The sequence below is a fragment of the Nicotiana tabacum genome, chromosome 1 (assembly GCF_000715075.1).
Source record: "Nicotiana tabacum cultivar K326 chromosome 1, ASM71507v2, whole genome shotgun sequence".
Taxonomy (NCBI): Eukaryota; Viridiplantae; Streptophyta; class Magnoliopsida; order Solanales; family Solanaceae; genus Nicotiana; species Nicotiana tabacum.
In genome coordinates, this window is record NC_134080.1 from 42,770,606 (window position 1) to 42,784,612 (window position 14,007).

Genomic DNA, 14,007 nt, shown 5'->3' on the forward strand with positions numbered 1-14,007 from the left:
GAAAAGAAGTATAGAATATTAAAACATAATACGGTAATAAAGTGTAATTTTAAATTGAACCAAATTGAACTGTAAAAGACAATTTTGATACAGCTTCTTTAGTCAATTGAGTCTCGCCTACTTTAGAGTTTAGATGTGCTGCAATATAGGATGAAAAATCTAGAGGAAAAAGGTAAATTCATCTTAACTTCCAGACGTAGCTATTGCCAGGTCAGCAAGAATCACCAGCAGATATCCACGTGGCATGATCAAGGGCTAGGTACACCAACCGTATATTTCTCTCTCTAAACAGTAATAAAAGTATCATCTCCCTGTCCATACATACAGAATTCTCTCTCTCTCTCTTATCACTCAGTGACCTGGAATATATTTGAATATCGCTGGCACATCAACTTTAAGAAATTGTAAAACACCCCCAAAACCTCTCCCAAAGCCGCAAAAACCTCCCCCACTGCAATTTTTGATTTGAAAAAATAAAGAAGTAGAGATAGAGAAGTAGAGAGAGAGAGTGTGTGTAGCCCCTCTTCACAGTTCAGACCTTTTCACTTCCAATTCACAAAAACAAAGACCCCTCCCCCCTCCCCACACCCCCCCCCAAAAAAAAAAAAATAAAAAAATAATCACCAATTACAACAACAGCATTTTCTGTAAATCACCATTTTAAGGTTACAAGATCTTAGTTTGTGTTTGCGGGAGTTGTTTCTCTTTCTGGGGTCAGTTTCATTTTCCAAGATTCTGTCAGATCTCTTGTGGATTCAATGGACTTATAATCATTTTATGGTGATTTAAGTGAGTACATCTTATGCACTAGCATCTGCATTTGTCTTTCTAAGGTTTGCAATAAACTGTAGTGTTATATCTTATGGACATTAGAGTTCTGAAGCTGAAAATGCTGTTTTGGGGTTTTAGATTTTCAGTAAGTTTGAATCTTGGAATGCAAAAAAGATCGGTTTTTTTGGTTCCTGGGTAGGAGATCTAGTAGAGCATATTCTAGTTTACTGATTTTGTCGTCTTGTGGTACTGTGATTTGATTTTTTTTTTTTTTGTTGAGTTCTTTGGTTTTGGACTTGTAGGTTTTCTCATTTTACTTCTGTTGCGTGATGCTTTGCTTTTTACCATTGATTTTGTTCACTTCAGTTGAAAAGGCTTGGACTTGAGGAGGTTTAGTGAAGAGAAGTCTGAGTTCTTGATTTATGGACTGTGGTCTATTAGAAAACCAGAGTGGTTGTGTACTAGTAGAAGTTTAGTATGTTTAGTTGGTGGAAGGACTTTTTATATATTTGAAATCTTAACTTTCAAAGTTGAGGTTCTTGTTATTATTAAGGTTTGATTTTTCTGATTTTTTGTGTTTAAATTTGTATTCTGTTTGATGGTTGTTTTCTCATGTAGTGCGTGGCATAATTTAAATATCCTAGTGTTACCTACTACAATGAAGAAAAGAGACTCTATATTTTTCTAATTATACTCATGAGACGTGTTGTGCTTGTGGTTTGGCTTGTAGAATTGTGGATTGCAAGTTTGCAACTTTGTAGAGCATGATGGAAATTGACAATAACATAGTTGTTTCCGAAAATGGGACGAGCTTTGAAAATGGAGTTCACGAATTTCCAGAAGCTGTTGCTGGCAAACTAGATGGCATTCCCAATGGGAGTTCCAGCTCCTCTATCGCAGAGGTTGTGCATGAATCAACCACAACTATAGAAAGCAATCCCAGTGCAAGTTCTGAGGTAAAGGAGTTCATTGCTGGTTTATTAACTTCAATTGGGTCTTTCTGACACCAAGATAATGTAATTCTTTTCTAGGGACATGATACCAAAGAGTCTGGAGAGTCGAAGAACTCCAAACAGCCAAAAGCTTCGGGAAAGGCAAAGAATGGTAAGCCGTCAAGCCCCAAAAATGCTCCATCTATTCGGGTCAAGAAAAGCAAAGATGCATCAGCTGGTTCTGTTGTTTCAAATGGTTCCATAGCCTCGCAGCCACGCACTAAACAGACTTCTTCCCTTGGCACAAAGAGTAAATCATTTAACGACAGGAAAACTGCTGATACCAATTCAAAACCTATTGTTGCCCGTGTAAATGTTAGTCATGCTAAGGTAAAGGTCCATATCACCGTGCTTGTTTTAGAAAAAAACAGCTCAGAGCACAGTAGTCTGTTTAGTTTGTCGTTTTATGTGCTTCTGTGTTGTTGCTCATTTCTATTATGTCTTTCATCTAGCGTCAATCTGGTCAACCTGATGCAACATCACCTTCTCCAAATGCTGACGGCCTAAAGTATGTCCTGTTTTTCTACTTGTTGTTTGATGACCATCTGTTGTGTTGAATATATCTTCCTTGGTGACATGTGAACTATAATTTCAATGCTACAGGGAGAAAACAAAAACAAAACCCTTGAAGAAAGTTGCCCCAAATCAAGCTGATGGAAGTGAGAAAGTTGCCCCAAATCAAGCTGATGGAAGTGAAGAATCACCTTCGTATCCTATATAGGCTGATCTTTCTTTACTTTTTCCTCTGCTTTCTGCTTGCCTCTTTGCTAGAGCGATTGTGGTTTTTCTTGGATGCATTTGTTTGAAAGGAAGAATATTTCCAGTTTACCCTTAATCACTTTACAGAAGTCCTGCTGCAGATGCCAAGCATCGCAAAGTAGGTGCTCTTCCAACCTACAATATGAGTTTCAAGTGCGATGAAAGGGCTGAGAAAAGGAAAGAGGTTAGCTTTCTTCTTGCATCAGCAGAAAACTTGATATATTGGATTGTTTTCCTCTGTAATCATTTCCTGGAAACTTGAGGGAATTTGTTTCTGTACATTTGGACAGTTTTACTCTAAGCTTGAGGAAAAAATCCACGCGAAGGAAGTCGAGAAGAATAACTTGCAGGCCCTTTCTAAGGCATGGTGACTGTTGTGCTTCTATCATTTTCATGATGTAGAAAATGGATGATGATTCTAAGCATTGCCTTTTAAGACATTCATCTTTTCTCTTTGTATTTGTTAACCAGGAAAGTCAGGAAGCTGAGATCAAAATGTTAAGAAAAAGCTTAAAGTTTAAAGCAACCCCAATGCCAAGCTTTTATCAGGAACCTCCTCCTCCTAAAGTGGAGTTGAAGAAGGTAATGCTATGCCCTTTTTTTTTTTTTTTACGTCATGAAACTCATGAACAATTCATGTTCTATAAGGAAATACCTTTTGTCAAAGAAAAAGAAATACCTGATAGGATTTCAATTGTTCACATTCCTTTTCTTCTTTATAACAACAGCATGCTAAATAGATGCTTGTACTTTTGCTTGCTATAATACTTCCTTTGTTAAGTTCTGTATACTTGATGGATCTGGATTTCATGATCTGTCTGATAAAGTTATTACTGACTTTATTTGTGTGACCTTGGTTGACTTTATACGGAAAATAGATGAGTCATGTTATATAACCTTACTTATATTGAAGAGTTAGGAGTCACATTATACAACAACAACAACAACAACAACCCATTATAATCCCACAAGTGGGGTCTGGGGAGGGTAATATGTACGCAGACCTTACCCCTACCCCGAAGGGTAGAGAGGCTGTTTCCAGGAGACCCTCGGCTCAAAAAGCAACAGAAGCCGCTATATTAGTACCATATAAATGCATAATAAAATAACAGCAATACAATAGATATGAAATACAGAATACAAAATACGAAAAAGATGGCTGGTATAGTAAAACTAGCAGGTAAAGCCCTGCATCAATAGACGACCAATGACATTCTTAGTCTAACTCCTAACTGGCTAGTCTCACTCTATTGTGCTGTAGAAATATTCACAACTCTCCCCTAACCTACAACCTTAATACTCGACCTCTGTTGATAAAGGGTACTCTAATTTGCGTTCGCTTGCACATAGAGTTGGTTATTCATACCTTTCATATTTATAACTTCGAAAACAGTACTGTTGGCGTTTCATAGCCATTTTGGTCCTTAGTCTTGCTAGTTGGATGTCTAAATAGTCGTGTGAAATGAAGGCAAACTGTGGTCTGAATTCTGATTTAATTATTCTCCTAAGTTCTAAATGCTAATGAAAGGGAACAAATCAAAAGAGTAAGAGGCTGTTTGGTAAATCTTATAACTGAAAGCTGAAATTTTCATCTTTGCACAGCTGGACAATTTACGTCACCTACTTCGATCTTTGTACGGTTGCCCAATTGTTTTATCAACTACTCCATTGCTTACTTATTAAAGATTGTCTATGACTTGTACTTTTGGAGCAAGTTTAGTTGCTTCTAGTATATTGAGCTGGCTTCTTAAACGGGTATCCAATGTGCATAATTCCTAATATTTAACTTTTTCAGTTATAAGTGCTGAATACAGTTATCAACCAACCATTAGTGCTAGCACTGACCAGATAGCATGTCAACAATTCATTTGTCTGAAATTGTTACTTCAGAAATCAGCAATGTGGGGAGGGAAGGGGACTGAACTGCTCGGCTTCCTTGATATTGACAATGAGCTTCAACAAGTGGAATATCAACCTGCAACTCACTATATTAACATGGCACTCTTTTACAAAAATTGCCTCTGTTTAGACCATTAAAATAATGTCTGCAAACCATTTAATTTATTCATAATACTAGTAATCAAGAAAGAGATTAATGGCTGATGTATGATTCAGTTACATTATCATGTCTGAAAGAAAAGGAAATCGTTTTTCTTAGAAATCTTATTTTTTTGATGAAGAAAGTGCGACGAATCTAATTCCTAGAGATCGTTTTTTATTATTTAAGATGGTAGTGTCTGGGTCAGCTCGTTGGTGTCTCGACTATTCCACTGCATATCTGCTACCTCTCAACAACACAGGTACCGGGCAACTCTGCCCAATAGGGCGTAGGTAGATGAGAAGAAATCACCTAGTATTTTTGCCTCCACTGGAATTTTGAGCCTGAGATCTCATGGTTCTCCTCCCACTTCATTTACCACTAGGCCACACTCTTTGGTGCAGATATCTTATTCCTTTTTGATCCATAATTCCTAGTGTTCTTTTCTGTATTCAGACTATTCCACTGCATACCATCTGCTCAATCTCTTCATTGAGGTGTCCTTTTTCTTTTGAAATATGGTTTATTGAGATACTGAACATTGAAGTGGATGTGCTTGATTTTGAGGTGGTTGGTCAAAAGAAAAAGCTAATTATGTGGCGTGTAAGAAGTATCATGAGGTAGCTTGCTTTATTGGTTGGTTGTAGGTATTGTCAACAATGCAGAGAGGGTACCTGTTTGCTTACTGATCAAAAAATAATTTGGAGGGATACTTATTCAAAACGTAAAAATTATTTATTTGATTCTCATAAATGAAGTATCATGATTTCTATAGTCGCTTGAGTACACGTTTGTGACAGAGAGTTGATTCATGCTTCTCATTGGGATAATATAAATGGTAGCTCATGGAGGTCACATACTAGGCTACTATAGATTGTTTCTTGGATCTAAACTTCAATACCTGAAATACATCTATGTTGATTATTGTGAATTCGCAATTTTTTTTGAATTTGCAAGAGGGTTGAACATATGGTTATGTTTTTAATTTCTCTTTACATATATAAGTTTTTAAGTTTCCTATCTATCTGGGAAATGCTGTATAGTTTCTTAATGGCAACATTGGTGTCTCTTCGTATTTCACTACTAACCAGGTCTAACTTCTATCTATGTGTAATCTAGACCTTTATCACAATCAAGGTATGATCTCATCCGGTGATAATAATTTATATTTTAATACTATTTTGGGATCTTCAAAGAAACTTATGAACTATTAATAGTTAAGTTGGATAGCATGGTAATGTTGGGAAATATTTGGTAGACTATAAGTGGCTCATTGCTTTTACTATGTTAATGTTAAGGTTGACTTGGTAATAAATTTGACGTGCTGACACTGTCCTAATTCTTTTTTGTTCCATTTCTAATAATATTCTAATGTACACAGCCAATGATCTGAACTTGTTTTGAATTAAAGTTCCAGTCACTTTTGTAATTCTCTGATTGTTCAAGTATAGTGGGTGTGACTGAGATTTTGATGCAATCATGGTCCTTTTGTCCAATGGAAAAAGGCCAGCAAGTACTCAAACTTGAATGATCGAGCAACTTTACGTTAAAATGTTTGCTTACAGTATTAGTCAAGGCATATGATTCTAGTACCTATTGGAAAAAGAAAGTTATAAATGCGGCATAGTGATTTATGATAATGGAAGGGATGTCAAAAGAGGTAGACTTAATTATCTAGTCTCTCAAATTTAGGAAAAGAGATGGGTGGGTATGTCATTCTCTCTTAGCGTTGTCCCAAGACTTGATTGTCTTGAAAATGACCCTCTCCTAGCATGCCCTAACCATAAAAATCTATAAACTTCTTCCCCACCCCTGGGCCGCGAACAATCAACTTTATCCAAGGTCAGTAGGATAGAAATGGGTTGAGGTGTGAATTATCAAGTAGGCAAGCATCCCATCAATGAGTAGCTGCTTTCATAGTTGGTATCGTGTGAAGATCTAGAGCATGCACAACTTTTGTAATCATATTTTGTAAGAAGCATACAGCGTATTTCCAGTTACTATATACTGTAAATGTTCTTTGTAAAATTTCTCGTCTAGTTGCTGTCCATCTGTAGATCAAGGGTTGCTCATTGTTTACTTGATTAGAAACTTGAAGAACTAACAAAACACCACAGTTTTAGGAGTATTAGAAGTTTCAGAGCTAGTGATTTTGCTCAAAGATCCCAAATAATGAGATAAATTATGCAAGACCATAGAAGTTACCCTTGCTACATGAACTATTCATATGCTGATGTACCCATGTTGAATGGTATGACATCAATGTGGGTACTTTTGCAGATGCTTCAAATACCCTAAAAAGTGCCAAAACTTGAACATACCCGTACCAGTTACTTATCCGTAAACAGAAACAGCATCATAACAAGACTCTTTATCTGCAAATATATGAATACGTGGCTTGTGTAAATTGTTAGGTTTGATCAGTTTAATACTGTAAATGCCTAATTGTAGTTGCTCTTGCTGTCAAATATGCTTGTTGACAACACCTTGATATTGCCAGTCCTTTTCGGTTTGGGTTTAGCTGAACCTGAATATGCTGGTGGTCATTCTTGGGTACTGCATCGTGGTCTGATTGCTCTTTACTGCATGGAAAATTAGCACTTACTGAGCTCACGTCAAACTCTTAGCTATTGCTATGTTAATTTAGTTAAGATGATCCTAAAGCTCTTCTAGGTAGGTTTGTTTATGTAGTGCTGAATTCACTTCTAAGTTATTTATGCTTCTATCTGTTTTACTTTTAACATAGATAAGACAGAGATTTTCCAGTTATGCCTTTTATCTCTATTTTATGATATAGATACCCACAACAAGAGCTAAATCCCCCAAGCTTGGCCGGAAAAAGAGCTCCCCCACCAGAGAGGTGAACGATACTGCTATTCACACAAGTAGATTGAGCTTGGATGAAAATGCAACTCAAAATTCCACCAAAGTACATTCTCCTGACATTGTTAAGAAGCCCACAAGGAAGTCTCTCCCGAAGCTGCCATCTCAAAAAGTCAACTTATCAATTAATACAAAAAAGCCCTCAATCAAAACTAGCATATCCAAGGAAACAAATGAAGCTGCAGCCAACGACATGAGTGAAGGTGCTTCTCAACCAAACAACGTACTTGAGCATACAAATGAAATTGAAGCTACATCTACTGTGGAAACAAGCCAGAGTATGACAATTGTTGAAGCTCAAGCTGAGACTAATGTGGTGCAGCAATCCATTGCAGTGGAGTAGTAAAAGCAAGCACTGAAGCTGTAACACATATACATGAAGCACCTTTCAGTTCCTCTTTGCCTAAAATATTGAAAAGGTACGAATAAGACTTGGTTCGTTTGATGAAGGAAGGAATGGAAGATTTCATACCAAGCAATGATGTTTTGTTCATAGCGGCAAGGTTGGTTTGTCTTGTGTCCTTTTTTCTTTCAAGATTTGCTGGTTTGGTCATCTAAAAAACAGGTAGCTTGCAGCATTTTAAGGTTGGTCTTTGCACCTTTTCTTTGGGTTAGATGGCTTCCTGTCACCTGATGCTGGGTAATCAAAATTTTTGGAGAATTGTCTTAAAGCCGTTCAAGTCTTGAACTAGTTGAAAATTTGGCACTCATGGGGCTTGTACTGGCTGTTTGAGCTGTTCTCTTTGAACATCATGGTTTTTGCTTGTTAATCGCTATGTATTTATAAATTTGCATATACTTTTTACGTGATTCTCTTTGCCATGCACTTTAATTTTTCAGTTCAATTAAGTGATTCATTTGCTTGAAACCCATATTCTGATGTTAATCAGTTGGCACAATTTTCTCCAAGTTTTGTGAAATTAGGAGTCTTAAAATCCTGTTCCCCTCACCCCCTAAAAAGTAGGATGACATCTACAAATGCAAGTGGATGCCATGTTAGTAAGTTTACTTTAGGTTCAGTATTGTTAGGAGTTCTTTAGAACCAAGATAGACTTAAATGGAGCAACATGAACAATGTAGCTTCGTATAATTAATCTGAACCTGCTTGTAACTAAGGTGTAGTTTTTTTTTTCGGGGAGGGGGGGGGGGAGGTAGGGGGTAATCCGATGTGGCCAATCAGGTGAATAAGTACTCTCCCTATTTCAATTTATGTGAACCTATTTGACTGTGCACGGAGTTTAAGAAAAAACAGAAGATTTTTTCAATTTGTGATGTAAATTGAAGCACATATTTTGTGTGACTATAAATTATTGCATAAAGGTAAATTGTTACATGTGTCATTCTTTTTGACACATAACATAAATTGAAACGGAGGGAGTATTAAAGTCAATCTTGTGATAGCCAAGGGCAAATTTGTAGCCTTCAACATGTGGATCTACCAACCCTCTTGGTTTAAACCATTTTCAGATCTGTGGATATGTCTTGATTCAATGTTGGTTGGAAAATTTCGAAACTATGAGCTGTTCTCAAAGTAATAATATCTCAACCCAAGAAGTCCTTTTCTTTAATTATTTTTCAATACATAGTAATCAAATGGCCTTATCACTTCATTAGTGGTAACCTTTTCAATGGGGACCACAATTGTAGATCTCCAATCAGCCGTTGAACAAATGATCTAAGCCAACGGAGACTAAGTGAACGGTCCCTTTTAAACTAATAAAGTTGATTTATCAAAATCATATCTTTTAGAAGGATAGGTTTATATAATGATGGGACCTTAATAAAAATTGCAAGTTGTAATATTTTCTTTTGGAGATATCACCAGCCGGCTGGAAGAATCAAAATCTGAATTGAAGTTGTACTGCAATCAACCCCACTGGAGCAGAAGTAATCTTCTTAAATATTTTGATTGACTTAATGAGTATTGAGAAAATTGAATGCTTATATACAGAAGAGAATGAAATGTCAATGAAGTGGGTAAAAATTACGGGAGATCAGAGATCAAATTCTAGCAGAGACAAGAAAGTAAAAAGGGCAATATGATGCACAAAATATCTCGCATTTGCAGGATCCAAGAAAGGGTCACCCTCCAATAGGTGTGATATAAACAGCTTGCCCTAATGCAAGCATTAGTTACTGTTTTCACGGCTCAAACCCATGACTTATAGGTCATACAAGAACAACTTTACCATTGTTCCAAGGCTCTCTCCTTCTTATTGTTATTGGATTTTGTTGCAATCATCATACTGATGATTCATTTTGTAGCTGATCATGTTTTTGTATATTAAATAGTAGAATTGATAAGGTGGTTTGTAGATATTATATCAAGGTGTATGTATATATATATATATACACAGCATTTTCTGTAATAGAGGATGAAATAGAAAGAAAAGTATACGAGCAATTCACATGGGAGGTAAGGTATGAAAAAGACAAGGCCAAGTCAGGAATCCGAAACTGTGAACAACTCAAAAGACATAAACCAAGCATGCAAGACAAGAATAGTAAACAAACAAAAAATGAGAGAAGTGACAGTCAAAAAATAGGTCTATGGTATGCTAGATATTTTTGACAAGTGAAGAAATAGTGAGAGGGAAAAATTATCATACCCTTTTTCATTTTAGTTGGAAAATATGTTCTTTTTTTGGTTGGAAGAGGTTATGGCAATTTTGTACATTATTCAAAACCTTTAACATGTAATAGTAACATTTTCATATTCTCTGTCAATCATTCTTGATTCTAAGTAAGTTTCTATATATAAGTAGTAAATTTTTTAACGAATCCACACACAATGTTACGATACCTTTATATCTAGTAAAAGAAACAAAATCAAGACGATTATACAGAGAATCAAAAACTAAATGAGTTTTTTTTTTACAAAAAGCAAGAAAATTTACAAAAGAGTAAGAACATAAGTCACCAGAAATGTAAGTGAAGTCAACATTAGAGGAATAATTCTCTTTGTTCCTCGGCTATTTCATCGGATACTTACTACCTCCTGCCACTCGACTATTTCATCGGATATTTACTACCTCCTGCCACTCGACTATTTCATCGGATATTTACTACCTCTCGCCATTATAAAGGAATAATTTTATCGGACACTTGGTACCTCCCACCACGCATAGATACCGAATAATTCTACCTCCAAGGCTTGCTTAGACAAATGAAACAAAATCACCTAGTTTATTTTCTCTCTGCTTAGATCTGAACCCTTGTCTCACATTATTTTTACCTACTTCATTGACCGCTATGACACACGAGAACATAAATATTCTCCCATCCGCTTGCTAAAAAGAAATACAGTCTACAACATAGTTATCCAAGGATCGAAGTAATAGGTAAGGTTTCATCTTGCCTAGACTAAGCTGCATGCTGACCTTAACCAGATTCAAACCAAAAGTATATTGAATTTAAACAACAAACTGGAAGGCTTCTATTCAACATTGCATCATTTATGTTGTTTATATTTACAAGGAAGTTACAATGTTAGAGACAACAAAGAGAATAACTCTGAACTAACAAAGAAACAGTCAAACAGATCAAGAAGCAGGGATTTGAGGTGAGGGGAAACTATCTAATCCTTTAAATAAATTGACTGATGAATTATTTAAGATAGTAGCCTTATTTAACATTTGCTCATCCTTCTCATCAACATCAACTTCTTCTTCACCATCATCCCCAGCGTCCCAAAGAAACCGAGCATATGAAGCAAGAACATAACTGAAAAAGAAGTTTTCCAGCATTGGTTAATATATCCAAAGACAAAAATCAAGTATCTGCAAACATACAACAACAGACCCAGGGTAATCGTAATCCCACAAGTGGGGTCTAGGGAGAGTAGTGTGTACGCAGACCTTACCCCTACCCCGAAGGAGTAGAGAGGTTATTTTCGAAAGACCCCCGGCTCGAGAAGACGGAAAATACAAGAAGAGAAGGGAAATCCAAATTAACAGAGTTTCTGAAGTAAGTAGCAATCAAGTGTTCATAAGAAACCAGACACTTATTAACATAGGAAGAGCAAATTCAAATGCAATATTGATGATAAAATAATTGCAGAAGTAAAATTCCTTTCATCTTTAACACTTTTTAATCAAACAAAAAGGATCAAATACTTCAACAAGGCGGAAGAATCAAATTCACTGACTCACTTAAGTAACTCTAACAAAAAGAGATTTCCTTTTGTATCTAAAAGCTATACAACAACAACAAAAAACTCGGTATAATCCTACGAGTGGGATTTGGAGAGGGTAGTGTGTACGCAGACCTTACCCCTACTTTGAGAAGGTAGAGAGGTTGTTTCCAACATGCGCTCGGCACAAGGAAAGATGCAGAAAGAAGCAGTAACAACAGACCATAACATCATCAAAATAACAAGACAAACCAACGCGAAAGAAACAATATGCAATAATAAAAACTCACGAAAAATAAAAAGGCACGAGTAAATCATAGGCAAAATAATCTAAAAGCTATAATGAATGCATAATTTCATTTCAAGAAAAGGGGAAATTTTCCATATAGATAATAATCATCTTCCAAGAAATAACAACAACAAAGTTAACTCTATTCAGCAATATCTAAAATAATATTAACAACTATATTTGATTGAAAAACATGGATTAAAAGATTACCAATCATCAGGAGAAGCTTTCACAGCTTGATTATAGTAGCATTCTGCCCTATCAGCATCTTTATGAGCATCCCATACTAAATCCCCATATAGTGAAAATATATCCCCTTCATTTGCATCTGCCAATATTGCTCTTCCACAATACTCTTCTGCTCTTAAAACATCTCCTTTCACCTTTACACACAATATTATTCAAATTATATACTCTAATTTCATATGCATCAATAAAAAGAAAATCTTTTTTTCCATCTTAAAAAAGAAGTATTTTTACATCTTTTAAGAACTTGGCATAGTTTCCGAGAAAAAGTGGATTATTAGGATCACCCTTAATCAACTCCTGATAATACTCCTCAATACTACCATGATCAGAGTCTGGGCACTCATCACTTCCATCTCCACCACCGCCGCCGCCAGAAATCCGGCCACCATCACCGCCACTGCCACCATCATTTTCTAAAACAGCAAATTCTTGATCCAACTCTTCCATTTTCGACACCAACGACATAGTACTAATACCAAAACTCAAACTGGCAACATTTTCTTGATTTTCTGAGCAGTTTGAAGCAAACTGAGGATACACTTTTGAAAAAGGTTTAATCTTGGCCTTGTATAATTCATTAAAATTGTGGTCTGATGCAGTTTTTGAGATGTTCTTGGTGATGGGATCATGATTTGAGGAGATAGAGATTGAAGCACTTATGGTTCTGATAATTTGTTCTGGAGCTGGATCTATAATCCATGATTTCAAGATTGGCGCAGAGGCACTTCTCAGAAGCATTTTTATTGTATTTTCCTAAATACAGGACTTTTGAGAGTACAGGTTTGGAGAGAGAACCAATTTGTTTGTATAACACCAAGAAAGGAGACAATAAAACCATACTGTATAAGCGTGGCTGCGTGGCATTGAAAAAGAAAATACTAGTGGGGGCAGAAAGAAAGTATGGGAGTACGTGGGGTGAGATTAAAATAAGAAAAACTATTGAGGGTTTTAGAGTAATTATATTTTGGGAGAAATGGATCTCTCATTTTGTATTTTCCTCGGGTGTTAAAAAGCATGGGAGAATAATAAATGATGATTAGGAATTTAAGAGATGTGGTTGTGCATTTCTTAGTTAGCGTTTGGATATGGATAGATTTGGTTAGAAATTTGAAAAATGAGTTTTTGAAGATGGTCTGAAAATGATGAAAGTTGAAATTGTGTTTGAAAATGTATTTTATTTGATTTTTTTTTAAAGTTTTGCGAGTAGAAAAGTTCAAAAACTACTTTAGAGTTGTTTTTTGAATTTGAAGATTTTATTTTTAAAATATGCCAAAAATTGATTAAAATCTATAAACAAACAGATATTTGATAAAAATCTCCCAAATTTTCTGGCCAAACGGAAGCTAATATTATATGCAAAACTTGGGAAGATCCAAGAGTTTTGTCTATAAAAGGGCATTTTGATTTTTGACAAGACAATAAAAAATATGTTTCCTGTTTCTTTTTCTAGAGGGTTTTTAAGCTTACACACTTAATGGGTTGGAATGTAAATTAGAAACCTCTTTAAGTGAAATCAGTATAATTATTAAGGGTCCTTATTTTCTCCAATTTCTCTCCAGTTAAGCATTATTAAAGCCTTATGTAAATCCGTTTACCCTAGAAAAAGCTCCTTAATAAGTATTTAATGCCTAAATTCGAAATCCCATTCACTATTTCTTCAATACACTTTTCTCTAACATTTTCTCCTTAATAAGTGATAATGTTTTCCTCCTTGTCTCTAATATTGTAATTTTCCTGTACATACAATGTTGAATAGAAAATCTGCTTCTCACCTGTTGCTCTTTATGCATAATGTTATTGAAGTCTACGCATCTTACCTTTTAACTTTTCAGTTTGTTGTTTATATTCAATATACTCGATTGAATTTGGTGGTTTTAACATGGTTGCTTATTCT

At 35.6% G+C, this 14,007-nt stretch overlaps 2 protein-coding genes across 5 annotated transcripts; one reads left to right on the plus strand and one right to left on the minus strand.

The window, feature by feature from the left end:
• Positions 1–489: 489 nt before the first annotated feature.
• LOC107771882 (protein WVD2-like 6) lies at positions 490–8,253 on the plus strand. 4 transcript variants are annotated; one of them, XM_075250294.1, is made up of 9 exons: positions 490–789; positions 1,502–1,727; positions 1,803–2,093; positions 2,216–2,271; positions 2,367–2,471; positions 2,610–2,706; positions 2,813–2,889; positions 2,999–3,104; positions 7,358–8,253. In XM_075250294.1, exons 2-9 carry the CDS (start codon positions 1,536–1,538, stop codon positions 7,784–7,786), a joined length of 1,353 nt encoding a protein of 450 aa, XP_075106395.1. In that variant the 5' UTR covers positions 490–789; positions 1,502–1,535; the 3' UTR covers positions 7,787–8,253. The 4 variants fall into 4 exon arrangements, with proteins under 4 accessions (XP_075106395.1, XP_016446827.1, XP_075106397.1 ...); XM_016591341.2 differs by having other exon boundaries at positions 2,813–2,884; positions 2,994–3,104; XM_075250296.1 differs by having other exon boundaries at positions 530–713.
• A 2,597-nt stretch (positions 8,254–10,850) lies between these two features.
• On the minus strand, positions 10,851–12,996 carry LOC107771881 (uncharacterized). Its single transcript, XM_016591340.2, has 3 exons — positions 12,345–12,996; positions 12,075–12,247; positions 10,851–11,166 (listed from the first exon to the last, which is right to left on the minus strand). Exons 1-3 carry the CDS (start codon positions 12,849–12,851, stop codon positions 10,986–10,988), a joined length of 861 nt encoding a protein of 286 aa, XP_016446826.1. The 5' UTR covers positions 12,852–12,996; the 3' UTR covers positions 10,851–10,985.
• Positions 12,997–14,007: the final 1,011 nt, after the last annotated feature.